Source organism: Mauremys mutica, chromosome 14 (genome assembly GCF_020497125.1).
Source record: "Mauremys mutica isolate MM-2020 ecotype Southern chromosome 14, ASM2049712v1, whole genome shotgun sequence".
NCBI lineage: Eukaryota > Metazoa > Chordata > Testudines > Geoemydidae > Mauremys > Mauremys mutica.
The window spans coordinates 8893496-8920820 of record NC_059085.1 but is presented as its reverse complement, the minus strand read 5'-3'; the positions used below and the strand labels follow the sequence as shown (position 1 = coordinate 8920820).

Below are 27325 nucleotides of genomic sequence, written 5' to 3'. Positions count from 1 at the left end.
GATAATGGGCTGCTCTGATTGGCGAGACTGCCGCGGAGCGGGTGGGCCCGGATGCAGGCGGCGCGTGCGATTCGGCGAAGGCCGCGTGGGGGCGGGGCCAGGCCCGAGGTTTGTTGTGAGGGTGAGGGCCCGGTTGTCAGGCAGGGGCCAATCAGGGTGGGGGATGGGAGCAGCCGGGGGGTCGGGGCTGGAAGGCGGAGCGGGTCTAGGAGCCGCTGCAGGTAGGAGGGGGCGGGAGTGGAGTCGGGTCCTTCCCCCGCACTCCGGCTGCCGGAGGTGTGAACGGGGAGCCCCAGACCGCGGGGGGGGGGCTGAGGGGGTCCCGTTCCCCTCGAGGGGGTCCCGTTCCCCTCACGGGCCCCACGTCTCGAGCGGTTCTGAGCCGGGCCCCGGTGCCACGGGCCCAGAGCGGGGGGGGGGGAACCCTCGTTCTCCCCTCCCCCAGCCGGGGCCCAGTGGGGGGGGGACCCTCGTTCTCCCCTCCCCCGGCCGGGGGCCCAGAGCGTGTTGGGGGGGACCCTCGTTCTCCCCTCCCCCAGCCGGGGGCCCAGCGCGGGGGGGGGGGACCCTCGTTCTCCCCTCCCCCAGCCGGGGCCCAGTGGGGGGGGGACCCTCGTTCTCCCCTCCCCCGGCCGGGGGCCCAGAGCGGGGGGGGACCCTCGTTCTCCCCTCCCCCAGCCGGGGGCCCAGAGCGTGTTGGGGGGGACCCTCGTTCTCCCCTCCCCCAGCCGGGGGCCCAGAGCGGGGGGGGGGGACCCTCGTTCTCCCCTCCCCCAGCCGGGGCCCAGAGCGGGGGGGGGACCCTCGTTCTCCCCTCCCCCGGCCGGGGCCCAGTGTGGGGGGGACCCGCCTTCCCCCGACAGCCGGGGGCGGGGACGGGGGGGAGGGGGGGTGGCGTTCGTTCACCCCTCCCCTGGGTGGGTGGCGGGGGATGTGTCCAGGGGCTGGTTCCCGCAGTCAGAAGAACGAGGGGGAGGGAGCTGGGCTATGGGCCCGCCAGGTGCCCAGGCCCCGCAAGGGGATCCGTGCGGAGCTATTGGGGGAAGCGGTAGAGGTGGCTCCTCCCCCAGTGAGGGGTCTGGGGGCTGCTGGCGCGGACGGGCTGTCGCAGGGAGTCACCAGGAGGAGGGCGATTCTTAGCACGCTGCCCTCCCTGGCACCCTTGGCCGAGGGGAGGCTTGTAAACATGCTCTCCTGAGCCCCGCCAGAGAGGAGCCGGCAGGCGGTAGATGCTAGGGTGAGGATGCTGCTCTGCCGCAAGGATCCTATGTTAGCAATGACCAGGAAAAGCTGCCGCCTTCGTTCTGTTTCCGCACGGGGCTTGAGTGACAACTCAGGGGTTTGAAACTCACTTGCTTAACAGCAGTGGCTTCCTAGTAAAGGTGGAGTAGAACTTGACTCAGTGTGTTGGGGAAACTTTTGGGTGACCTATTAAGATAAGTGGTTGCCTAGTAAGCTTCTTCCCTTGTGCTAGTTACACTGATTTGTAAACATCTGCAGGACCTAGCCATTGAACTGTTCTAATTATTTTAATAGTAATCATTAGTGTATGAATAACCCTGATTAGGCCTGTGATAATCTTATTGAATTGAGCCTTGTTTTGCTTTCGTTGTTGAAAGCTGAGAGATGGGAAGCGGTCATATAGGCAACCATTCCATACTCTTTAGGCTACACTAGAACAGGCTTTGATGACTTTCCTCACTTATAATAATTAAATAATTACATATTTATTATTTGTATTGCCATAGCAGTACCAGGACTCCATTGTGCTAGGTGCTGTGACAAGCAGAACAAATAGATGAATTTAAAATTTTTATTAAGATGATGTTTAAAACAAGTGAATGGTACAGAGTTTAAGCGTAGAAGTTTCTGGTTATCAGGGAACAACATACAGGTTTTCAAAGGGTGCAAAGTTCGGTTTAAGATTGGATGGCATAAGGAATACATAATCTGCAATATCCCTGATTGGGGGTAAAAGGTTAATAGGTCAAAGTACAGACATTGAGGTATGAGAGTATGTTGTTCATATAATGGCTGTGTTCAGGTGTGGAGTATAATGAGTGGATATGATGATGAGGATGGATTGACCCTCATGTGGTGAGATTAAACGTTTAGTGACTTTACAGTTCCAGTTCATATGGTCCAATGGAAAAAGTCTCTCGGTCCCTTTCTCGTAGTCGATGCACGATGTCACTCTGGCTCACAGCTCCTGGTACTGTCGGTGGCTGGCGATGTGTTTGGTGTAGATGTCCCTGGACCGTCGGATGGTGTCTGAGACCATGAGGCGCCCCATGAGCCGTGCATAGCGTCGACCGATCCCGCAGGTCCACAGCACACGCTCGTTGCAGGGGTCCCAAGCGCGCAGGGGTCCGATGATCAGGGCATCCATCTGCACCTCATAGCCCTTCGCTCTGAGGGTGTCAGCCAGGGGAGCGTACTTTTCCAGCTTATGAGCTTGGGCTTTGCGAAAGGCCAGGGTCTAGTTCTATGCACTGAACTATGCACCTGCTGTCCTGACTTAGTGGTATCACAAGACAATGCCATAAACATTAAGATTCTTTTTTTCTTTTTTTTCTCCCTCCAGGCAAATATCACAGTGATCTGGATCAAGACTAAATCAGAACTCAAGATCTGGCCTGTTGATTGGAGGAAACTGACCACTGTTCTGGATACAATTGAATAAGCATTTTGAAAGGAATTTCATTAGCCTGAATGTGTCTGAACAGATCAAACAGCAGAAACTGAGGCCTGGGGGGTTGAGCCCCACACAATTCAGCAAAGTGAACCTTTGTTGGAAGGAAAGGGGGCACTTTTTCAGTGGCCATCAGAAAAGAACTGAATAAGGAAATGGCAGCTTCTGTTGCCACCAAGACATCTTGGAAGCTGCGTGAGTGTCTTTCATAGTGTTCTCTTGTCCTTCATTAGATTTCTCTGTTTGAAAATGGGGGAAGGAGAGGCCTCTTGTTCTAGCTTGTGGTATGAATGAAATTTCCCCACGGAACAGCCCCCTCCCTTTCTAATGTGACAAAGAGCACTCTCTTAAAATTCAGTGGTCTGTTTGTGGATGGAGGGGGAGAGAGAGAGAGAACTATGGAAAGTCATAGGGCATTCTCTGAACATCCAGCCGGAGTGACGTAAGGACATAGCTAGAGATCGATGTAGGGGGTATGTTCCTTTGGGATTTGCGACGATGATGATAGGGCGTCCTCCTTTCTGTCTTCAATTCCTATTGTCTGAGGGTTTTTTGGTCATTAAATCTCTCTCTTTCTCTAAATTTCAGGGCTGTAACAACCTGCTAATTCTCTAATATAATATAAGAACAGCTAGTGAACAGGTTGGAACTCTTATAAAGCCAAACCTGCCTTGGAGTGTTCCACTTGTTTAATATCAGTATTCTTTTTGGATTGCTCTGTATTGCTGCCTCTACCATTGCTATAGGTACAGTAGGTTCTTGGATCACTGCAGGAAGGGTGGTGAGATCATTACAAGACCTGTATGTCCTTTTCTCTTGGTTATGTCTCTGGCTTCAGCATAAAAGATTCATGAGAGGTAGTAAACTTCTATTTTTAATTGATCTTTTCTCCAAAGAAAGAGAGTGGCAAAACAGCTCCTAAATGTCAAAAAGAGAAACACAGAAAAATGCTTCTTCTGCAGATGTTGCAATTTTTTGTGAGGTGTCAGAGGATCAATAGAACAAGTAGAAGTAGCTGATTGTCCACAAATGTGCATTCTAGGCTGACTATTTGAGGCCCAGAACTGGATTAGTGAGAATGTTGCCTGTCTGGGTTGCTGTATGTTTGATAGAACTATATTAATAGAGTTAACTGCTATATACAATCAAAGGCTATATAGCACCTTCCCTTACTGTATGCCTGGCATCAGTTGGTGCTTCTGTTCATATTTTCACAAGCAGAAAAATATTTTTCTTACTTCCCATCTGTTTCCCCTCCACCCCCCAAAAAAAGCTGAAGTTCACAGATTCCTGGAAAAGACAGCACTTGGTCAGTTTCAACTCACAATCCCATTTCATTCGGCAACTGTGCCTGTGCTGTTGATCTTTAATATCACTATGTCCTACTTCATTTTAGCTCCATCTTCAGAGTAGTAATCATTCAAGTGCTAGGAAAAAGATGTAGCCAGGATAATTAGGGGCTTAAAGGTTGCTGAGCCGATGTGTAGTAGCTAATGAGAGAGCATTTTATGAAAGGGTTTGTGGACTTTGGGAAATCAGTACTTCAAAGAGTGAGGGTTCTGCTACCAGTGTTTTAATGTTGGCATAAAATTACAATCTGGCATTTATAGTCAGAGGGTTGAATGCTTCAGCAATAACTCTTTAAACACTGTAATAAATTATTAATAAAAGATAAAGGGAGGTGTTGCGAATATTCACATTTCACAACAACATTCAGCACTTGCACCATCCAATCTTAAATAGTCACTATTGGTCCCTTAATACCAAAGGAGGATTTATATAACTAATATTGTATGTGACTTTGAATTTAATGTGTTGACACATGCTCTGGTTTAGTATTGTCATGTAGAATATTGGTCTTTCATTAAACTGCAAGTACATCCTCAGCAAATGTCCCTTTCTCATTTAATTAATAACCTAATTACAATTGTAACATGAAAGATGTTTCTCTAGCTAATGTGAAAGTTATGTGGTTTTGCTTTCTGTAAAGTGCTTTGAGATCCTCAGATCAAAGAGTATGTAATTATTCCTGCCTTCTAAAGTCTTGGAATATTATTGTCACTTACTATAAATGAGCCGCTTCACACCCAGTTATCAGAACGAAGGCTGGATTGGTTATTAGCTAGCATTTTTACAAATGTTTTGTAACCATTTCATATACAAATCTAGTGGTCTTTAAAAGATAAGAACTTTTTAGCTGTGATATCAAGGAATTGGTAAATGCATTTGACAAAAACTTAACAATTTGGGTGCATTTTAAAGTGCCCCTTAATGTAAAACAAATGCCAATCTGGCTGTTTATAGTGGGACTTCTCCAGAGTCCACTGGGGTATTGGGGCTATCTTCTCCCCCAGCCTTTATGAAAAGCTACTTTAAAAAAAAAACCCACCTTTTTAATTCTACTTCCTTATTCAACCCTCTAAAGCATATTTGTGTCCATCCCTCCAATAGGGACATCTTTTGTCACTGCCCCCAAACTAACGTATTATTCTGCTTCACCCACATTACATGCTGAGAATATAGGCAAAGTCTCTGACAAAACTCAAGTAGAAGGGAGCTCCACCCTTTCCAGGTGCTGAGTCTTATTTTCTCTGCAAGGTAGCACACTGTGCTACTGCAAACCTGCCAGTTTGACTCAGATAGGACAGTCTTAACTTTTGCTACTGTCCAGAACAATATAAGGGAGCCTTTCTCTAAATGATCGGCAGCTGCTTCGTACCATGCCAACTTCGGAGACCATTCATCTTTCCAGGAGAGTTCACACAGGTACAGATGATAAATTAGCTTCTGTAAGAGTGTGCTGGATGCAAGCAAATTCTCCTTTTCAAAGCTACTGAGTGACTATTAGTAAGATAAGATAGTCACTGTGAACCACATTGAGACTAGAGTGGGATGATGAAGGCTCATTGGCACATGTCACCAAGTGTAGCAGATAGGGCCAAGAGGGCTGCTGCAAACAAGATAAGTAAGTAGTGTGGCTTCTTATCTGAACTCTAAGTTACTGCAATTTGCCCAGTGAAAACTGGGAAGTCTTTCTGTAGAGTGAGGATTACTAGTCTTTCAGGAGAGGAATTGTGTATAGTAAAAATACTTGTTGTGACTGTTTGTTTGCTTTATCTTGTGCAGAAGAGATCACAGCTCACAGCAGCAATGTGTCCTCGCTGGTTCTGGGCAAAAGTTCAGGTCGGCTGCTGGCAACTGGTGGAGAGGACTGTCGGGTCAATATATGGTCGGTTAACAAGCCCAACTGCATCATAGTAAGAGTTGGCTGTTTTTTTATTTGCTTGTGGGTAGGTTGGGGGAGGAGGCAGTTGGCATAGTGAGAGCGAGAGAGAGTCTGGCAGTGTCATAAATCCCCCAACTAGGTTTTACCAACCCCTCTCGTCTGCTTTGGAGTGCTACAAAGCTATATTGGGACACACACGCAGTAAGCTAGCTTTGGTGGGCCGCACACAGTTCGAAAATGGCTTTGTCCCTTCAGCTCACATGACTCTGAACCAGCTATAGCTCTCTTCCCGTGCCCTGCTACGGCCTGACTGTGTGACAGAGACCTCCAAAGATGACAAGGGTGTAAAACAGGTCGGCAACCTCTTTCACACGGCTCACCATGGTAAGCACCCTGGGCTGGGCCAGTTTGTTTACCTGCGGCGTCAGCAGGTTCGGTGCACTGTGGCTCCTACTGGCCACGGTTCGTCATCCCAGGCCAATGGGGGCGGCGGTAAACGGCGCGGGCGAGGGATGTGCTGGCCGCGGCTTCCCACCACCCCCATTGGCCTGGGATGGCAAACCGTGGCCAGTGGGAGTCGCGGTCCGCAGAACCTGCCGATGTGGCAGGTAAACAAAGTGGCCCAGCCCGCCAGGGTGCTTACCCTGACGAGCCGCGTGCCAGAGGTTGCCGACCCCTGGTCTAAAACGAGTGACATTTAAAAAAGAAATGGAAATAATTAATTTCTTCAACATGTAAATTTTTCTATTATCCTATTATCTTGATTTATTAATTCATATTGGGGAGATCAGCAGCTGTGTGGGGAGCAGAGATAAATCTGGGTCCCTAGTAAGTGATATCCATTCAGTGAGGTGGTAGGAGCAGGAGGAGTTCACAGTTGGCTGAATATATGGGGTGGGCAATAAGATGACCTCTTTCTGTGTCCCTATAGTTTTTCTCATTTGCCCCCAAATTAAACTTGTAATTCTTAATTCTTTCGAGAAGTCCAGTGCCACCTTAAAGACTAACATTTATTTGGGCATAAGCTTTTGTGGGTAAAAAACCCACTTCTTCAGATTTATGCCTGCATCTGTAATTTTCACTCCATGCATCTGAAGAAGTGGGTTTTTTACCCAGGAAAGCTTATGCCCAAATAAATCTGTTAGGCTTTAAGGTGCCACCAGACTTCTCATTGTTTTTGTGGATACAGACTAACATGGCTACTCCTCTGATACCTAATTCTTTCATCCCTCTCCATTGTAGCCATTTCTTCTTTGTCCTCTACTCAATTTTTCTTCTTTATGCTTGTCCCCTCCTCCTCCAGTCTTCTCTCCAAAATATTACCTATTTTATCGCTCCTCTTCATCCGTCACTCTTCTGTTCTCCTTCCTCTTGATTTTCCACTTCAGCTCCTTTACCCTCCATCTTCTCTCTTTCCCACCAGTCTAGCACTGGCTTGACTCAAAAAGGTTTTAAAAGGTACCTTAGCACTGGTTCCTTCCTTGTCCTCCCATTGAAGACAGGCCTGGGCAGGTCCAAGGAGTTTCCCACTGAATGCTTGAAGATCTTTATGACCGGGGGGGAGTGTTTGGAGAAAGCAGCGCTCCTGCCCCTGCACAGTTCTTGGTTTTGTGTCTCGTGTTCAGTGAGAGGGCAGACAGCACTTCTCTCTGTGGAGCAGCTGAGTAGTGGCTGTGGGATTGGGTTGGGGGAAAAGATATCCCTAGCTCATAGCACATCAGTGCTACTGAGTGCAGGATGACCAGAGTCTTGTTTCCAGTGAAGTAGGAACAAAATCCTACTAAGTGACTGATGGGAACTGTCTCTCAAAACAAGGGCAATCCAGCATGTCTGACTACCTTTAACATCAGCCCTAGCATTTGCTCAGACAATACATATTGGGCTTGCTGGTATTTGCAGCATGCACCTATTACAGGGTTGCAAACTATTAAAGGCTTAGTTTTATGATAGGTTTGTTTTACAGATTAATATTCAGGGTGGTGAGGTTTGCACCCTGGAATTGGGGCACATCCTAGGCCAGGCTGCGCTCCCAGTTGCATCATACCTACGGCTGACCAACATTTGACTCTGCATAAAGCTGTGTCGGGATATTGTGCTGATTTGGCCATACGCTGGGCAGGGAGAAGCTGTGTGCAGCACGTTCAAATGCACTATAATAAGAGTAAAGCTACCACAATAATATGAAATGATGTTAAGTACATGCCAATTATAAAGGCGGCTAGCATTCATCTGTGCTGCATCCTGCTTTGATGTTTGATTTGGATGTGGGGGGTGGGCTAGACACTTGGTGTGATAGGAGAGTTGAGTTGAGAAAGATGGAAAAAGAAAGTTTTCACTTCATTTCAGACACACACCCACCCCAATCACTTGAACTGGCATCTCTCAGGAAATGTGAAGAGGACTAAGTAGATACAAGAAATCTCTACCCCTTATTGGCAGTGCTGTTTCCTTCCCATAGGCTTTTGCAATGTCTCTGGAGGAGCTGCATGGTGATGGCAGAGCAGTGTGAAACCAGAGCACTGGTTTCAGTGTAGTCAGCAGGGACATAAGATTCAGCATCTCTTCGCCCCTCGAGGGCAGAGAGAACTGCAGTGCTAGTTTTGGACTGCTGTGATGTTACCACCCAGGCTTCTAGACATTTGCCTGGGTTTTCCAGGGAAGAGAGAGAAGTGAGAACCTAGTATTTCTAGTGTTTTAAAAAACAAAACATGGGTTTTATTTGATGGGGGCAGGGGAATCGCTGTGATTTTACTGCTTTATGGTGTATAAAGACGTCCTCAACGGGATTTTTGTTTGCTTTGAAGTTCACCTTTAGTACTTGATTTGCAAGGACCCCCAGTACCCTCCTGTACCCTCCTGAGAGGGGAGGCAAGTGATTTACAGCTTTGATTTGACCTGATTTGAGTCCGAGTTCTCTGTTGCACACAAAACATTAACAGTTACAATATTACAGAAAAACAATCCCAAGCAAAAACTGCAGAAAGATCCAGGTGGGTTTTAACTTGTCACTCCCTGGTGTTACTTTAATAAATGTGAAGGGTGCAGAAAGCTGGATTGAATTATTCAAGGGAGCCATTCTAAGGATAAATAAAGGAGAGTTAGTAATAATAAACATCGCTTAATGGTACTAAAATACCTATAACAGCACATTATTGATTAATTATTATGCACATATTAATTTGATTATTGGAACAACTCTGTATTTTTGTATTACGTATTTTAGTTAAAATGCCTGTGTCATAAATGGTTATCTATTGCACAATATCTATACAGTCAAGTTTTAGTGAGCACTTTCAGATCTTTGAGGATGAAAGGCACTGTATAATTGTTGCATGGTGCATCAAGCTAATGCTGCAGTACTATTGTAGCCCTGTTGGTGTGGCAGCCGACGCTGGCTAGTAACGTGTACTTCTTTGCTTGTGAGAAGGCTTTCAAATAGTCCTGCTTATGCTATAAGGACAGCTGTGGTTTTGTAACCAGTTCATGACACTCATCTGACTCATTTACAACAAACCCGGTCTAGTTGTGTCTATACAGCATATTTTTCACTGCATATGCGTGTGCTGGCCTAATTTGTACATCCACACCTACCGCTTGACTACCCGTGTTTGTATCGGCGCGTTCTGAGAACAATCTGGGCAACTATCTCATAATGCCTCAGCAAGAGAGAGAGTGCTTGGAGGATATGCACGCAGCATGATACCGGCAGTACTCGGCAGGGGCTGGGGGAGACAATGCATCTTAGAATGGGATACCACACTGAGAGCCGACGGGGGAGGACCAGCCAAATTGGCTGTGCAGTTAGGAGGTCCTGTCTGTTGCAAAATAGTGTGCCAGACCAGTTGCAGGATAATACCATGTGCCAGCATAGGACTTTTCAGATTTGCACCTCCAATCTGCTGACTGCTACTGTTGACTTTCCTTGCAGAGTTTGACAGGCCATACAACACCAGTGGAGAGTGTGAGGATCAATACAAATGAAGAGCTCATTGTTGCAGGATCCCAATCAGGGTCCATTCGAGTTTGGGACCTGGAAGCTGCCAAAAGTAGGTTTCCATTCTCCTTTGCATCTTCCATTTAAGTCAGCAGTGGTGCTTCATGTGTGAGCACAGCAGAGTGGTATAAACTTGTGGGAAATCCCTGTGCCACATATCCCCACTGACCTGGAGAGGTCCTGACTAGGAAGGTCAAAAACCTGGATGGGCCCTTATCAACAGATAGTGTTTTCTTCAGCTCAAAACCAATGGTGGTGTTAGAATGCTTTGGAGTGATGTTCTACTGAAGCTGCATAATGCACGTATGAATTTGACCAGTTATAAGTGTACACACAGTGTTTGTGTGAATGTACATAGTCTCAGATTGAAGAGGCTGGAGGTTTGGGCCTGTGCATTTCTGTCAAGTTCATGTACAAGTCATCGTTGTCGAACACGTGCCAGGAATCTGCAATAGATGAAACATGGTACATTATTAGAGCACTGATGGTGGAAGTCATGCTCTTGAGTCTAGTTAATTGAGGGCCCGTTTTCTAAATAAAAAGTTAAGATTATAGCCAATGAAGTGTCACTTGAACTTCTCAGCCAAGAAATGTATTTTTCCTGTTTCCCCTCTATGTATCTTCTTGTGGCTTGCATTAACGTTTGCGAACTGCGTTGCAGTGTAAAGCAGGCTCCCTGGAACAGTCCATTTAGTACAGTTTCTTTGTTTAGCTGAAGTAGCCTCAAAAGCATTTCTGTGAAGTGATGTACATGTCAGAATCCAGAGGAACTGCACCTGCATTCATCCACCCCGGTGCACCATGGAGCCCACTCTAGGCTCCCAGCTCCTCAGCTGTCGCTTCTCTTGGGCAAAGACCCATGTGTTTCTCCTCTCCTGACTGGGGGTTTTCCGGGTTGTACAGTTCCCTGCCTATTCTGTGATATGCCCAGCAAACTAGACTGCCCAAGCAGGCCAATGTTACCGCTTTACTATTTTGCCGAAGGCTATGAGCAGCTCTCATTGCTAGCAATTATAAATTACCAGCCCTTTCTAGACCAGCACATTTATTCTTATGATGAAAGCATTAGAGAAAACATATTAAAAACAACAAAAGAACCTACATGCTAATAGGTGCCAAACATCACCCCCAGCTCCAGCAAGGGCTCTGGGACGAGTCAGTCCTTCAAACCCCACCAGGCCGTGGTTCTGTGCGGACAAACTTAAATAGCCTTAGCTCGAAACTAGCACACCTGTGAATAGATCAGTCTTCTCTTTATGCAGCTTGGGCCTTTGATCTTGAGACTCCTGGAACAGATAATCAGCAGACAATGGTCCCCTCCTCAGGGCACCACTTCAAAAGGCTGGGTGTTTGCATAAACAGAGATGGGGAATTTGTATTCGACTCCACAGGCAAACTGTCTGTCCCAAACGTCCATTCTTGTCTGGCACATTGTTTAGTATAATCCAAGGATGGCCAAACTGCAGCTCGTGAACCACATGTGGCTCTTCTGCAGTTGAAGTGTGTCTCGCTGAGTCTCCCATGCCCCCCATTCTCCGCCTACCAGAGTGGGAGAGGGAGCTCAGGGCCTCTGCCTTGCTGTGAGGTGGTGGGGCTACAGGCTTCTGCTAGGGATGGCTGGTGCCTGCTGAGAGCAGGGGTGGGGAGGCCAGAATTTAAAGGTTCCCCCTCCCCCCAACAGCTTGAGTCGCACCCCCCTCTTACCCTCAGCGTCCCCTTCCTGCAGCTTCCAGATGTAAGCTCCTTGGGGCGAGGCAGCGGCAAACAGCTGGGAGCTGCCAGGAGGTGCCGCTGCTTTAGTTCCACAGGAAGAGGCAGTAGCAAAAGCAGTGGCTCTCCCTGCAGCTCCCTGCTGCTGCCTCTCCCCACAGCCACAGCTCCCAGCTTGACAGCTCCAGCAGCTGCTGTGCAGCAAGGGGGCCCGGCAGCACAATGTGACTGAGCACCATCATCAAACCCTGGCAAAAATGGGGGAGAGGCACATGACTCCACATGCCCCCCTCCAAACATCACTTGCCGGGGCTCAGGGCTTCAGCTGCCATGGGGCTGAAGCCTTGAGCCCTGGCAGGTGCCATGGGGCTGAAGCCTTGAGCCCTGGCAGGTGCCATGGGGCTGAAGCCCTGAGCCCTGGCAGGTGCACCCTGGCTCTCGAACTTCTGAAGATTGTCATATGTGACTTGGAGGGCCAGTAAGTGTGGCCACCCCAGTATAGTCCTCTGAAGTTCATAACCATTCCATGTCCCCCGTAGATAGAGATTACGTGCAGTCCCGGCCCACAATAATACACAAACCATTTATTTAATACGATGCCCCCAAACATGCTTAAACTTGATTCAGTAAGGTCTCCAAAAGATATCGCAGGAAATTGCCATATCTGTCACGGTACATAGATGAATAAGCCGTGTACAGAATGGCCAGTATACAATAGCAGTGTGTGTTTAATGGTAGGAAGCAGCATGGCTGGACTTGTGGATTGTCTGTGGGAAAATTAGTGCTGACTAATGGGTTTTTCCTCCCTCTCTATGCTACTTATCTCTTTCCAGTTCTTCGTACGTTAATGGGCCACAAAGCAAATATCTGCAGCCTTGATTTCCATCCGTTTGGAAGCTTTGTAGCTTCGGGGTCCCTGGACACTAACATCAAGGTAAGGCCGGTCTTTTCCGGAAGTACTCTCTGTAGCCGCTGTGCATTGTCGGAGTGCCGGGATTGTTTTGGCAGCAAAAAAGATTGTCATGTTGGAGGTTTGTAAAGTATCAGTTGCATGTGTATAAGGAGGTGTGAAATTTCCGCTTGTATTCTTATAGCTGAAATTTATCCTAATAATGAGAGTCTGGTTCATCTCTTATGGTTTATGGTTTATTTCTCAAGCCTCTTGGTGTTAGATGCCAAATTAAATCTGATGTAAGCCAGTGTGATTACATTGAATCAGTGGAGCTACACCTGCTTATAGCAGGTCTGCATTTGGCCGTAAGTATTTAGCTTTCATGGTATGAAATGTCTTGCCAGCAGTCTGTCTCACCAAACACTTAAAGTTGCATCTTGACTTATGCCATTCCTACCTGGGCAGGCGGAGGGAAGGGTAAAGAAATATACCTTGCATGGGCTTGTGTTTTAGCAGCCCCTTTAGCTGCTGGGTACCTGTCCCGTCACCATTCTACAGTGTTTATGGGCTCTGTAGTAGGGAGACCTGTCATTCTGTTAGGACTTTCAGGGTCCTTCATAGCTGTGGTTCTAAGCACGTTTTTTGTTTCTCTTTCCTGTAGCTCTGGGATGTAAGAAGAAAAGGCTGTGTCTTCAGGTACAAGGTAAGGGGTGCTTCACTATCATTTGGGGGAGGGGGAGAGGAGATTCTTCTGATTTATGCAGGAATCGAGACAGGATCACCTAGAATTAATTTAGTAATCCCTTGGTATTGGAAATTGGACTGATGTGACTTGTGAAGTCCATGCAATGATGATAAATGGCCTGACCACGTGTACAGAGCCTGATTGAATAGAGAAGCTGCAAGAAATGGTTAGCATAAAAGTAAATGTACTATGTGCTGTCGATGTCAGTGGTGCTTCCAGAGCATCCCATGAGTGTGTGCGCAGTGGAGTGATGCATTCTTATTCATAGTAAACTGATGCATTGCCCTTCTGCTGGAGACTGTTGAATTCTTCGTGTTCTGCAGGGTATGACCGGGGTCCCAGGGAGCCACACTGGAGTTACTCAATTAGGGTGAACTGCAAAGAATGGGGCAAACAAATCCCCAAAGCTGGTGGATATTCCAATACTTAGATTTATCAAACCAGCACGGAACAGCTTCTATAATACCTCACTGGTTACCCAGAATCCAAAAACAGTTCCCTTAAAGCCACCCAGCCTTAGGCCTCTACCCAGACGCCCAAGTCAAATATGCTGAGTATTACTGAAAATCTTATTCATCATATAAGAAAGTTCTACCAATCCCAAAGGATTGGACACATTATCTGTCAAGTTATTGAATATTCCAGATCTTACCCAAATATGTGCATACAGCCAATTCTTATTAACTAAACTAAAATGTATTAAAAAAGAGAAGAGAGAGTATTAGTTAAAAGATCAGTATACATACAGACATGAGTACAGTTCTGCGATCAGATTCATAGTAGAGATGGTGAGCTTTGTAGTTGCAAAGAGTTCTTTCAGAATTGGTTCATGGGTTATAATCCAATGTTCATATTCAGGGTGAATCCAGGTTAGGACTGGAGATATCAGCCTTTTGGCTTAAGCTTCCTCTGCATGAAGCATCAAGCAGGTCTGAGATAAAAAGGATCAGGACCCCAAACATTGTTGTACGGTTCCAGGTCTTCCTTGACAGTTTGGAGTTCTTAGGCAAACAGTAGGCAATTGTGGATACTTTGAAATAAATCTATTTCCTAAGCATCACCAATAATTAGCTATATGGATTAACATAAGGCAGTTGCCTGTTTTTCCACCATTTGCAGATGATTTGCTATACAGATGCTCCCCGGGTTACGCAAACCCGACTTACGCAAATCCGCAAGCGCTTTTTTTTTGTATATGTTCCTGATTTACGCAAAATTTGACTTACGCAAGGTGTTCCGGAACGGAACGCTTGCATAAGTTGGGGGGCGTCTGTACATTTGAAAGAGAGATGAATACAGTGATATTCCTATGTGTCAGGGCTGATTCCCCACTCTGGCACTTCGAGTGCAGAAGGTGGGGGCCCACAAGGATTCTAAAAATTAATACTGGCCACTCCAGGCTTGTATTAAACTCCCAAGGTTACAGCTTTTTTCTGACCTTGACTTGGTAAACGCTGCCACCACACAAATGCAAAAAAACTCTTTGAACCCAGGAAGGCGCACTTGGGAATTCCTCCCTGTGGGGTACCCTCAAGCCCTTTCACTCCCCCTCCAGGGAAGAGCTGAGAAAGAAAACAAAGGAAATCAGCTGTTGCCACCAGCTGATGAAACATGCACAAACCTCTTAGGACACAAAAAAACAATCCTTTCTTAAAAAAGGTAAATTTTATTAAAAACAAAAAGAAAGAAAATACATCTAGAACTTAGGCTATTGCTAGATTTAAAAAGAGCAAATATCATAATTAAGCACCAAGAATGGTTTTCTTGAGGTCCAGCTTAATGGTTACCAGCAAAACAAAAGCATTTGGGGGTTAGCACAGAGGAGTCCACAAGCCTTACAGAAATAAAAGAAATAACCTCATAGTGACTTTCTAGACATTTCCTGATCTACTTACATAGCTGCGGTTTCATACAAAGTCGTTCTAGGTATGATCTGGTGATTTTTCATACCTGGTTCACAGCTTCTTACAGCACAGCTTTAGCCCCATCTCTGCTCTCTTTGGAGAACAACAGACAGACAAAGGGAAAGGTTTTGGGTTTTTTTCCCCAATTTTAAAAAGTTCTAGCCCTCCCATTAACTCTTTTGGTCAGGTGTCCACTCCCTTCCTTTTACCTATGCATGCAGTCACTTTTTAACTCTTTACAGGTAAAGCAAATAGAGAACAGTCACCAAGAGGGATTTTATAGCTAACTAGCTGGCTGGGTGTTCATAAACGGAAGCTACCTCCTCCCCCCCCACACTTCATTTATCACACTATGTTTATAATTCGTTTAAATGTTAACATGTCCTTTTGATCTCTGAATCAATAGCTATAGTGACAGACAGGAACTGTCTGTTTATCTGGCTAACATCTGACAAGATATAAGTACGAACATACAATTAGTATCACCTCCAGGTTTGCATTTCAAAGTTCTTGCCTATCTAACATGGAATGGCCCTAATTACCATTCACATACTTTTCTGACATGTCTCTAAAGGTTGAATCTGGGTCATTTATCCGTCAGGATGCTTAACCCTTTCTGGCCATGTGTCACACTTTGTATAAGATTTGTTGCAATTATATAACAGTGGTAGCAACAATAAGTTGCATGATCGTATTCTAATTAGATAAAGTCACACAGGGACCTTCCACGTGAGCTGTGGAGTTTTTCAAATTTTAATAACCGTTACTTGATTTCATTTTGTTACAAGCACAGTATAAAATGGAAAAGGAAACTAGGATTTCCTCCTAAGGGCTCAATGAAGGTGCAAAGCCATTGCAAGCTGTATGTGGTTGTTTTTTTTAGGGTCACACGCAAGCAGTTAGGTGTCTCCGATTTAGTCCTGATGGGAAGTGGTTAGCGTCCGCTTCAGATGATCACACTGTAAAGGTATGGTATTCATTATCAAGAGCATGGCAAGAGCCGTTACTCCTTGTAGCATGTGGAAGGGCAGGGGTACTGTTCATAGAATCATAGAATATTTGGGTTGGAAGAGACCTCAGGAGGTCATCTAGTTCAATCCTTCTCAAAGCAGGACCAACACCAACTAAATCATCCCAGCCAGGGCTTTGTCAAGCCTGACCTTAAAAACCTGTAAGGAAGGAGATTCCACCACCTCCCTAGGTAACCCATTCCAGTGCTTCACCACCCTCCTAGTGAAACAGTGTTTCCGAATATTCAACCTAGACCTCCCCCACTGCAACTTGAGACCATTGCTCCTTGTTCTGTCATCTGCCACCACTGACAACAGCCGAGCTCCATCCTTTTTGGAACCCCCCTTCAGATAGTAGAAGGCTGCTATCAAATCCCTGCTCACTCTTCTCTTCTGCAGACTGCTGTTCTTTAATTTGCATTGCCAGTTCTCTCCCCCACCCACTCCAGCTCACTTTGCAGTGATGTGAGCCCTTAGCTTCATAGGGTAAGTCTCTATGCAGGGACACTTGTCCAACAGTTCAAAACAGCCAGAAATGAGATGTGGCTACATGAAATATAATTCCTTACTGTCCACCAGGCAAAGCGGTGTCCTGCATCGAAAGGTTGAGGGTACATTGACTGCCAGGTGAGTTGAACCTGAGGCTGAAAATGAAAGCTCAGCCAGTTGAATGGTTAAGCACGTGCACTCTCCAAAGAGCTGTCAGGGACACAACTCCAACTTGCCGAATGCAGAGAGAGAGAATTCAGTGAAGTATCTGTTCTAGCAGCAACTCTTCCATTTCTTCTGTGGTATGGAGGGCTCTGGGCAAGAAGCTGGCTTCATTTTCAACCTCAGTTCAAATGAGCTGGTCAGTCATTGCACCCAGGATTTATAAGTGAAGACTAGATGATGTGAAAAGTTTATCCCTGCAGGTAGAATAACATAACACATCATACCTTTAAAAAAAATAGTATTTTAGCTACTGAAACCTCCTTTAGCACCACTGTATTTTCTTGCCAGTCTCCAACAGTGATAGAGGTTCTTTGACAAATCTCCAAATAAAAACAAAACTGGAAATAACCCTCATGGCCCTGGTCACTACGTGCCAGAGGCAGGCTTGTGGGTTAGCAGATTTCCAGTGAAGAACAATCCAGGGTAGACAAATCCTCTCTAGAGCCTGACTGTTCTTTCCTTCTTCCAGCTGTGGGATCTGGCGGCTGGGAAGATAATGTTCGAGTTTACAGGACATACAGGCCCAGTAAACGTTGTTGAGTTCCATCCCAATGAATACCTTTTGGCCTCCGGCAGCGCTGACAGGTACATGCAGGGAAAGAAAAAGCAGAAAGTTTATGCATCAGCTCCTGGGAGCATTGCTGTTCATGTAGGGGGTGTGACATTCCCACCACTGGAGGAGCTGGACAGTTGCACTGCAGATTGCAGGTGTGGTATGATGCCGTGCAGATCCTACCATGTTCTCCCACAATCTAGTAGCAACTTCTGTCATACTAGGAATCAACAAGCCAGACTTCTGAGTCGCACGCTAATGCAGCCACAGCAGGCAGCCTTTCCCCACTGAGTCATCTATGGCTTTGGGTCAGTGCTAGATACCTATGGAGCCAATAAGCATATCCCTTTGCATCAGTGGCTGGATCCAAATTCTGCTCTAGCATTACCTACTGTAGGGTTCATCATTAGCACATAGCAATAAACTGCGGTAGAAAATACTGTCACATACTATTACAACGATCTGAGTCAGTCTGCTTGCTAGAATACAGCAGACTTCCAAGGAGATGTACAGTTATTCTTTCCTTTCATTCTTTGTGCTTACAGGACAGTCAGATTCTGGGATTTGGAGAAGTTTCAAGTGGTGAGCTGCATTGAAGAAGAGGCCACTCCTGTCAGGTGCGTTATACTTGCACCATAGTGCGTTAGGTAGCGAGCATGAGGGTTTGGTCTAGTTAAAGGGCCGAGTTCTCACTAACTGGACACTTTGCTAAGGAAAGTTCATGCTGCCGAGGTTGAGGCTCCAGGGCAGTTAAGACACTTGTCCACGGTGTTCTGGTGAAGTCAGGTGTTCAGCCCCGGTGTCCTTCAAAGACTAGATGAGTTAGTAAAGTCTTGGATGAATCTTGGTCTCTTTCCTTTTCCAGGTGTGTTCTTTTCAACCCAGATGGCTGCTGCTTGTATAGCGGCTACCAGGATTCGCTGCGTGTGTATGGCTGGGAGCCTGAGCGCTGCTTTGATGTGGTCTTGGTGACCTGGGGAAAAGTGGCTGACTTATCTATCTGCAACAACCAGCTGGTGAGTTCCCCTTCGTGAAATGGAGAGAAGAGTCTCAGAAATACTAAATAAAAATTCCCTGGGTTGCTTACTGGGTCTCTGACTTCTACAGACTTCTACATGTTCAACTGCCACAGCTCACAGCTGGCCATGGTCAGTCTTAACGCTTGCACAGTGCTCCTCAGCAGATCCCAGAGCGACGGATACGTGTGGGTGGGGCAGCATTAATTTCTCCTCGGATCGTTGCTTGTGTAGTTCCACATGCTGCTCCCTCTTACCCCACTCCAAGTCTCTCTGGCTTCCTGAGGAACAAATGGGTGGTAGTTGGGGCTCCAGTCCCTTTTGCACCCTGGAGCTCGGATATTTGATACCGTGAGCATGTGGCCCCATGGAGGGTGCTAGCTAGCAAGGTTTGAGCTCCAGTGCCAAGAGCATGACTGTATGCAGACAACCATCATGAAGGAACACGTCGGAGTAGTGGCCTTTCTATCCCATCTAACAGGTAGAGTGAGAATAAGGTGGTGAGGTAACATGACCAGCTCTAAGTCTCACAGTGACATACTGGCAGAGCCATGAATTGGACCTAGGTTTCCTGAGTTCCACTCCCATTCACTAGCCCCGCTGCCAAGCTGCTTCTCTCTTTCACTAGTGCAGCCATTTGGCATATACACAGTGTCCTTTTTCTGTTTGCTTTATCCAGTATCTGATCTGTTAATTGATGCCCTGTGACACATTCTCAGTAACTTTCCCTGGAAGATTCTTCCATACCTTGCTTACACTCCCAGTTGCTGAAGGCCCTTCTGGTCACTATTTTGGGATAACACCACAGAGAAGCCATTCAAAACAAGTTATGTAACTGATTTAAAGGAGAAGAAACCAGTCCATGGGACCACGGCTTAGAGGGGCTAACACTATGCTGGACTCCTAACAAGTTGCCTTACTCTTGTTCTCGGCAGATAGGGGTTTCCGTCTCTCAGAGTACAGTCTCTTCGTTCGTTGTGGACCTCAGCAGAGTCACAAAGTCTGGCTCTGGTCTTCATGGACCGATCAAAGATGATAGGCCTCTGGCTCAGCCCACCCCCACAGGATCCTCCCTTCGTCGCATCTATGACAGGCCATCAACTACCTGTAGCAAGCCCCAAAGGTAAGGAAGAATCTGATGGGGCTTCACAGTTCTAAATGCTTTGTTGGAAGGAGCAGAGAACTTAGTGCTCTTTCTCTCAAACATACCCTGCCAGTCTGCTTCTGACTGGGTCTCTCTTATTGGCAGAGTGAAGCACAATTCGGAGAGCGAGAGGCGCAGTCCCAGCAGTGAAGATGACCGGGATGAGAAGGAATCAAAGGCTGAGATCCAGAATCCAGAGGATTACAAGGAGATCTTCCAGCCCAAGAATTCCATCAGTTAGTACAAGATTCTGTTCTGCTTTTCGGGTGGTAGCAAGGTCAGGGTTTGGGGGCTTGAGAATTAATCAGCTCTAGGGGGAAGGGGTGATCTTTGGCTAATTGGCACAGCCTGTGACTATTTGGAGTTCAGAAAACCTCTATTTAAAATTCTTTAACACGGGACTCTGAACCAAGGGCTACATTGGCAACTTACTAGAAGGCTGTATCTAACTAGCATATGGGGAAGCAAATTGCAGCCTCTCGTTTGCAATACAGAGGTATCGCCCAGAAGCCACCCGCTCCATCTTGAGCGGGATGCCTTTCTGGTCAGATCAAGACAGAGCACTGGAATGTGAGTTATCTCTTTTCACTTAGAATTATGGCATTAGGCACAGTACCACACAAACCCCATAGTTTCCAAGGCCTCCCATTTAAGGTGGGTAGGTTAAGTGTCTACTCCAAAGCCCAGCTTTGACCATTTAGAAGGCCAGTAACAGGTTAAAATTATATATGATGTCTAAGATATAGTAAAAGGAGTTATATTAACTTCCTTACTGGTATAATTAATAATCCCTTATCTTTTTATACGTCTTTCTGCTTCACTAATCTAATTGATTTGCCAGCATGTTGCCTGACTCTGCACTTCACTCCTTCTGAATTACGGGAACGTATTGGTCTGTTTTGCTCCTCACAGCCACAGTGGCTGCAAACCTTCAGTTGAAACCCAACAATAACAACATTTAAGCTCAAGAGGAGATAAGCCAGTCTGCAGTGTCAGTAACTGTCCTATCTGCTTAGTTGTTGTGAGTTACACCAGTCCCAAGGCTGCTCTTTGCTAATCTGTGGCCTTGTCTTTCTTTTTTCCCCTTTTTGTAGCTCGAACTCCACCACGAAAGAGTGAGCCCTTCCCAGCCCCTCCTGAGGATGGTGAGTTGGGACTGTCCATCTGAATGCTGGGTGAGGGTGGGATTGGAATCGGGGGGCAGGTGGCTGTTTCAACAGGATGCTCCTTGACCAGAGAGACACATGACCTGTACTCAGACACTTGAATCATGTTGAGCCTCTGCTGAAAGCTTCTCCTGAAAGGGATAGAGTGTGACTGTTTTCCCTCTTCCCCTTCCTTACCTTACTCCAGAGCCTGTCATCGTAAAGGAAGCAGCAAAGCCCAGCCAAGTTGTGGACATTCAGACCCCATTGCCAAACCAAGAAAATGTACGTACTGTGTGAGCCATTAGTATCTTATTAGTATCTTTCAACACCCCCATTCCCAGTGAATTCCAAGCACTGGAGATTCTGGCATGTTGCTAATCACGCCAGTTCCTCCAGTGCACGTCAGTGGAGACCAGTAAGGGGGAAAACTCTGATCTGGGCAGGTCCAGGTGTAGAGCTGGAGGCCAGATCAGATCCCTTTACAAGCAGATTTTGACTCTGCTACTTTAATTCTGTTTCCACAGTTCTAGTCGTGTCTGACGCCTCAAAACCCCAGTGTGCACTGAAGAGAAACAGCTGTCAAATTTCACGGGCTTCTTAGACTGTGGCTTCTTTGTATCTGAAGATTAATTGAGCCCCACGGGATGGGGTCTCTTCACTCACATTCAGGCAGTCCTAATGCCTTTCAGTGGAGTATCTCCATGCTCTTCACAATCGTTAATTAAGCCTCACAACACGCCTCAGAGTTTCTCTGTCTCTCTCTGCCATGTCAGCAAACTTGAGATTGTTCCAGAAGAAAGTGGGTGAGGGAAGAGGCAGAACATTGCTGCTGTAACTTCTGTTTCACTTTCTCCTGCAGCCTGACCTGGTTCAGAGGCCACCAATAGCCTCCTCAACGCCTGTGACCAGAGCAGAGCCATCAGTGATTCCTGCAGCCAGGAATGCGCCCATTGGGCTGAAGGCCTCTGACTTTCTGCCAGTAAGTAACTAGCTTGTTCTGAAGCAGGAGAGTTAAGCAGGTGGTTTGGGAGCAAGGGATAGCAGTGCTGTTGGCCTGGATTGGTTGTGCTCAGTTAGGAGGTAGTATTGGTGCCATCTCTGACCACACATACTACAGGGTTTGCTTATGTTCAGCCTTGGCTTAGACCACTAAAAAAAGAACAGAGGGGACAAACCCTGTGAGACTGAGTTGGGATGTGGGGCACCTCTGCAGTTGGGCTCTTCATACTGAAAAATAATCACTGCTCCAGGGAAGATTCCATGAGCCTGTGTTTCAGATCATTGAAGGAGTCCTCAGAGGACACCACAGGTCTCGCCCTCCCTCTGCTCACACGTTATCACTCAAGGGACCCTCTCACCACTGACAAGCGATTGGTTGTGATTGCCCAGGACCCCATGGTGCTAGCTGCTGTACAAATAAAGAACAAAAAGTCCCTGCCCCAAGGAGCTTACAGTCCAAATAGAAGACAAGTGACAATGGATCGGGTTGGTTGAATATTTTGTGATTGAAATTTTTTTTTATTGGAAATGGGGTTTGTTTGAAAACAAACTGACAGCAAAAATTTGTGGGGATTTTTTTTTTCCTTTCCAGCTTTTTGTAACTGTTTTCTAAGGCTTGTGAGCTGGGAAACCCACCCACTGTTAATTTGTAAAAAGGCGTGAAAGATAGTTACCACGCTCTCTTCCTTTTTTTCCAATGTGGGGAGAGGGTGGGGCAAACACATTGAAAATTAAAACAAACACTTTTCTGTTTGAAAGAAACAAACTGAAATATTTGAATATGAAACAGAATAAAAAAATTATTTTAAAATGTTCACTTTGGACTTTCCTGTGGGAAATCAATGTTTTCCAGCTGAAAATTTTCAATAAAGACTTTTTCTTGTGAAAAATTCCACCAGAAAGACTCCCATTTCTCTCCCAGGTCTAGCTTTTACTAGCTGTGTTCAGTTTGTGCGTAAAACTCGCTGAGGAAAAAAAATCCAGACTTGAAGAATATGAATTCTTTACCATGTCCTTATGCTGCCAGAAAGGTCAGACTCGGTTACACTGAGATTCATTCTCATATAGTCCATATTCCTACTGCCAAGGGAAGCAGGATTAGACCTAAGAAGGCTCCTCTTTACCCACTTCCCACAGTCTCAGACCAGAGCATCTTGTTATGCTATCACTAGTCAGTTGGTGTTTTCTCTCTCTCTGTACCTACAGGCTGTGAAAAACCAAAGCCAATGCGAGATAGTGGATGAGGAAGCCATGTCCCAGATCCGTAAGGGCCATGAGACTATGTGTGTGGTGCTCACCAGCCGCCACAAGAACCTGGACACAGTGCGAGCGATATGGACCACTGGTGACATCAAGGCAAGGAAGTGGGACTTACTGGAGTTTAGGGACAGGTCAGACTTTACTCTGTTGGGTGGAGGTAGGAGAGCAATTGGACAGGCCATCTCAGTTTGTGCAGAAATGGCTCTGAACCCCCGATTACAGGAAGATATCCAAGCATCGGTTCCTACCGTTGCACCTTGGTGTGCTGTTTCATTCTTTTTATATGATTCAAAAGAAATGCGGAATGAACTGTAGTGTGGCTGAGACTGGAACTAGAGTAGCTGTGAGCTTTTCTGTTTCCTGCATAGGGACCCTTGTGTGAATCAGTGGGTGTGAGGCTGAAAGGGTTAGGATGGCTAGTGGCAGGATGCACTTCTCTACTCTATTACCATGTCCCTGTGCCTGCTATTTAGAAAGTGATTCTCATAACGATTACATGGGGTCTGTTAGTGTAAGCCTCACAGTAACTTTTCTCTACCTCCTCTCCCCTTGTCTCAGACATCTGTGGATTCTGCTGTGGCCATCAATGATCTCTCTGTTATAGTGGACCTACTGAACATTGTCAACCAGAAAGCGTGAGTACTTTGCAGCTATTGCATCTGTGTAAGGATGTGTCCAGTAGGTACCTTCTATGTAATACGGTTGCTTTATCTGATATTGACTAGACATATCCTAACATCCACTCATCTCCTATGTTGGGCATATGGCACGTCTGTACCCCACCAGTGTAAGAGCAAATGCATTTTAGCCACCTCTTTGAGCCTGCAACGCTAGTGATCAGGTCTTTGGCACTGATTCTTGCAGTGCCTTCATTGTTCACAGTTAAGGTTTCCTCAGGAAAATGAATGTCTTGTAGAAAAACTTCAGCCAGTTCTTCAGAAATCCAGCCAGAAATGACCAGAGCTGCTATTATGCCACTTTCCATCACAAGGTGGAGTGAGTGAACTCAGTCAGCAAAGCGCAGGCTGAAGTGGCTGAGTTTTTAGGTCTGAATGCATTGTTTGTGTTGAATCAGACAGTCCCCTGAGGCTTGTCTCCAGTTCTCGTGGAGTGTGTTCTTTTCTTTCCAGGTCTCTCTGGAAACTGGATCTGTGTACTATAATCCTGCCTCAGATAGAGAAGCTCCTTCAAAGCAAATATGAAAGGTGAGGTGTCCAGGAAGCTACCTCCTTGGAGGACAAGCAGGTGGATAGTAGCATTCTTAGATGAATTTCCCTGGGTATTACATAGCTGATCAGTAAAGAAAATACCAGAAAACCATGCAGGATACAGTTCTGCATAGATACAGCATCTGGAAGAGGGGTGCAGTGGCTAAAGGTCAGGAGGAGCACAGGGAAACCAAGAAACTTGGGGGATAGGGTTTGCTTGGGGTGGGAGTTGTTACCCACTACAAAAAGGACATTGAGAGCAGCAGATTGTTCTAGATATTTTGAATTGAAGGTAGCTATTCAGAGACAGGGATGAGGTTGAGGAAGAATAGTTGGGCTTCAAAAACTGAAGGGACCAAAGATTTGTATTTTTGTTTGGAATACTCCACCTGGAATTTATAACCACGGTTCGGAGAGGAGATAGTCGAAGGAATGAATTGGAGTTGAGCATGTAGGACACTGGTTGAAATGTTTAGTCACAGAACAGGAGCACTTGGATAAGTAGGAAGGGAACCAAGACAGCAAGGTGCTCCAGATACTATGGACCTGGACCAGGGAACCGATCATGAGGCAGCCTCTGAGTCATCTTGAAGATCCTGTGTACTTCGTAGATGCACAGTAAAGAAATGCAAGATGTCCCTCAAGGAATGACTTCTGGCTTTTACTATCAGCCATGAGTATTAGTGGGTTTCATGGAGATTGAGTCCTGAGGCAGAACGTTTCTGTGCTTGAACAGAAGTTTGCCGAGCAGGGGTCAAATGTCAGAGTCTCTGAGGCTGTGAGCATAGTTTGCCTCATCATTTGTCTGCTATTAGGCCCAGCTGTTGCTTTCCTGTCTCCTTCCTTCTTAGCCTTTCTTCCCCGGGGGGGTCTTTCATACAGGCTGGGGAGGTTTGTTTGAGGACACCAACCTCAGGTCGCTAAGTTGGTGAGTGAGCTGTAAGACACGTTCAGCCAGGTGGTGTAAATATGGGAGTGAAAGTCAAGTGACATCTGACCCTCTGTGTCTGTGTGTCAGTTACGTACAGACTGGCTGCACCTCCTTAAAGCTGATTCTCCAGAGATTCCTGCCACTGATCACCGACATCCTTGCTGCACCGCCGTCTGTTGGGGTGGACATCACAAGAGAAGAGAGGTAAGGCACCCTAGCCGCTGCCACACCTCCTCCTGCCATACGAGCCCTTTCCTGATGTCATGGCGTCCTGCTGATTTTTTCCTTGGGCTGGTTAGGGGCTGGATGGACTCTCTCCCAGCCCCATCAGTCTTGCTTATGGAGTTAGAGGGATTGCTGCAGAGCTATGCAGGGTATTCCTCCCCCTTCGCCTGCAGCACTGTATGTGCAGCACCTGGTGTGAGGGGGTGAAGGACCAGGCCTGAGAAGCAAATTCAGGCACTTGGACTACTACTTTCTTCCCCCAACGTGCCGTGTCCTGCTACTCCGGGAGCATCTGTAGAATACCAAACAGCCACTGTCCTTTAAGGCTGTATTCCTTACGTGACAGCACACAACTGGCTTCCACCTGAAATTGGGTTTGTAGCATTCCTCATTTAAAGTGCAGTTTTTCTTTGAAAAGTGGCTCTGTAGAAATGGCACCTCCTTACATCGCAGACCGGCTCCCTTGGCGGGAGGAAACCAGCAGAAAAAGAGCTCTTGGCTCATAGCATCGATAGAATTCCAGACATCTACCCGCACAGACCCATTGATATTTCTCTCTCTTCTAGCCTCAGAGCGGCAGGCGTTCCTCCTCCTCCCCATCACATATCCACAGGAATCCCAGTGAGTGCTTGCCATGGATTCATGCCCTGTCCATCTTCTTCCTTTACAGGCTCCATAAGTGCAAACTGTGTTACAAGCAGCTGAAGAATATCAGCAATATCATAAAGAACAAGTCTGGACTGAGCGGCCGCCATGGCAGTGCCTTCCGTGAGCTTCACCTCCTCATGGCTGTCTTTGAGTGACAGCTGCCTCCTCCTCCACACATGCAAACACACAGGTTCACTTAGTTCCATCTGTCTCACTCCGTGTCCATCCCTGTTCCCCAGATCACAGCAGGGAACTGAGGTCCCCACTGGCTAGCCGGCTGCCTGCCCCACCTCTGGTGCCTTAGGAGCTGGATTGAAAACCTGATTGGAGGTGTCTGCCCTACGTGTGGGAGGGGCCTGGCTGGACGAGGATGCTGCAGCAGAGCTCACACCTTTCTACGGTTCTTATGTGGAGCAAACTGAAGTTCAGCTCTCCATAGAACTTTTACCCAGCTCTTTCTCTGCTAGACTGTCTTCCCGGGGTGGGGTTCAGAATCTGCCTTCTCTCACGCCCATACTCATCATCAGCACACTTGTTACGTGACCACTCCAGCCATGGAGAGGCTGTGGATCAGACCAGCTGGAACACTTGAGTCTGGACCTGAAGGCCTGCTCTGTTTTTCCCTTCACAGTGAGATGAGCGATGGAATCCCTTTTCCAGGAGTTTCCATCTGCTTGGGTATTGCCAGTGCAGCACTGCAGAAGAGCTGGCTCTGGGCAGAGTGCCCCTTTCCTAGGGCATGGACATGGCTAGTGCTTTTCTACTGGCATTTGGGACCGGCCCCTTCCTTGGTGAATTGTTACAGAGGGTTTGAGCCAGGACATCTCTCAGCACTAGTCCTGCTGGTGTCGCCCCTGACGTCTCAAGGCCCCATTTCCAGGGGAGGCTGTCTTGCAGCCTGCCTGATAAGGGGGGTTCTTAAGATCCCTGTTGGTGGCTCTGGGCTGTGTAGCTTTAGTTATGTTAAAATCGAACTAGGAGTAGGTGGGGATGGGGCCGACATGATCTGTTTGTAAATGGGACTTAGCCAGGACTTGCCCTGTGTTTTTGCCTTTGGGAGGGGTTTTGAGCTGGGAGGGTGCGAGTGGGTGAGAGGCAAATGGACACAGACCAACCTCTTGCTACACCCATTGGACTCTTAGAGATTTTTCAATAAATGACTGTCAGAACCGTTGTCCATTCTTGCTTCTTTCCTGTAGGGAAGGAGGCTCCTGTGCTGAGGGCTCCCTCCCCACCATTCATACACTGGAGCCTGCTGTTCAGGAAATTAACTTATAATGAATTTTATTAAAAGATTTGTAACTTA

The 27325-nt window shown here is 46.8% G+C and overlaps 1 protein-coding gene across 4 annotated transcripts; it reads left to right on the top strand.

The window, feature by feature from the left end:
- KATNB1 (katanin regulatory subunit B1) lies at positions 1–27325 on the top strand. 4 transcript variants are annotated; one of them, XM_044987361.1, is made up of 20 exons: positions 1–108; positions 2585–2887; positions 5819–5949; positions 9847–9964; positions 12456–12556; positions 13176–13217; positions 16047–16130; positions 17357–17472; positions 17986–18057; positions 18306–18456; positions 19392–19579; positions 19706–19836; positions 20695–20745; positions 20954–21030; positions 21608–21727; positions 22954–23103; positions 23566–23642; positions 24138–24212; positions 25234–25350; positions 26042–27325. In XM_044987361.1, the coding sequence occupies exons 2-20, from the start codon at positions 2848–2850 to the stop codon at positions 26172–26174; spliced, it is 1974 nt and encodes a 657-aa protein (XP_044843296.1). In that variant the 5' UTR covers positions 1–108; positions 2585–2847; the 3' UTR covers positions 26175–27325. The 4 variants fall into 4 exon arrangements, with proteins under 4 accessions (XP_044843296.1, XP_044843295.1, XP_044843297.1 ...); XM_044987360.1 differs by lacking the exon at positions 1–108 and adding an exon at positions 128–221; XM_044987362.1 differs by lacking the exon at positions 1–108 and adding an exon at positions 1094–1237.

Excerpts from the sequence above, each read along its gene's own strand:
- KATNB1 (XM_044987361.1), top strand. The coding sequence starts at position 2,848 with ATGGCAGCTTCTGTTGCCACCAAGACATCTTGGAAGCTGC. Across the intron at positions 12,557-13,175 it reads CCCTGGACACTAACATCAAG|CTCTGGGATGTAAGAAGAAA; the intron begins GTAAGGCCGGTC and ends TCTTTCCTGTAG. Across the intron at positions 13,218-16,046 it reads GCTGTGTCTTCAGGTACAAG|GGTCACACGCAAGCAGTTAG; the intron begins GTAAGGGGTGCT and ends TGTTTTTTTTAG.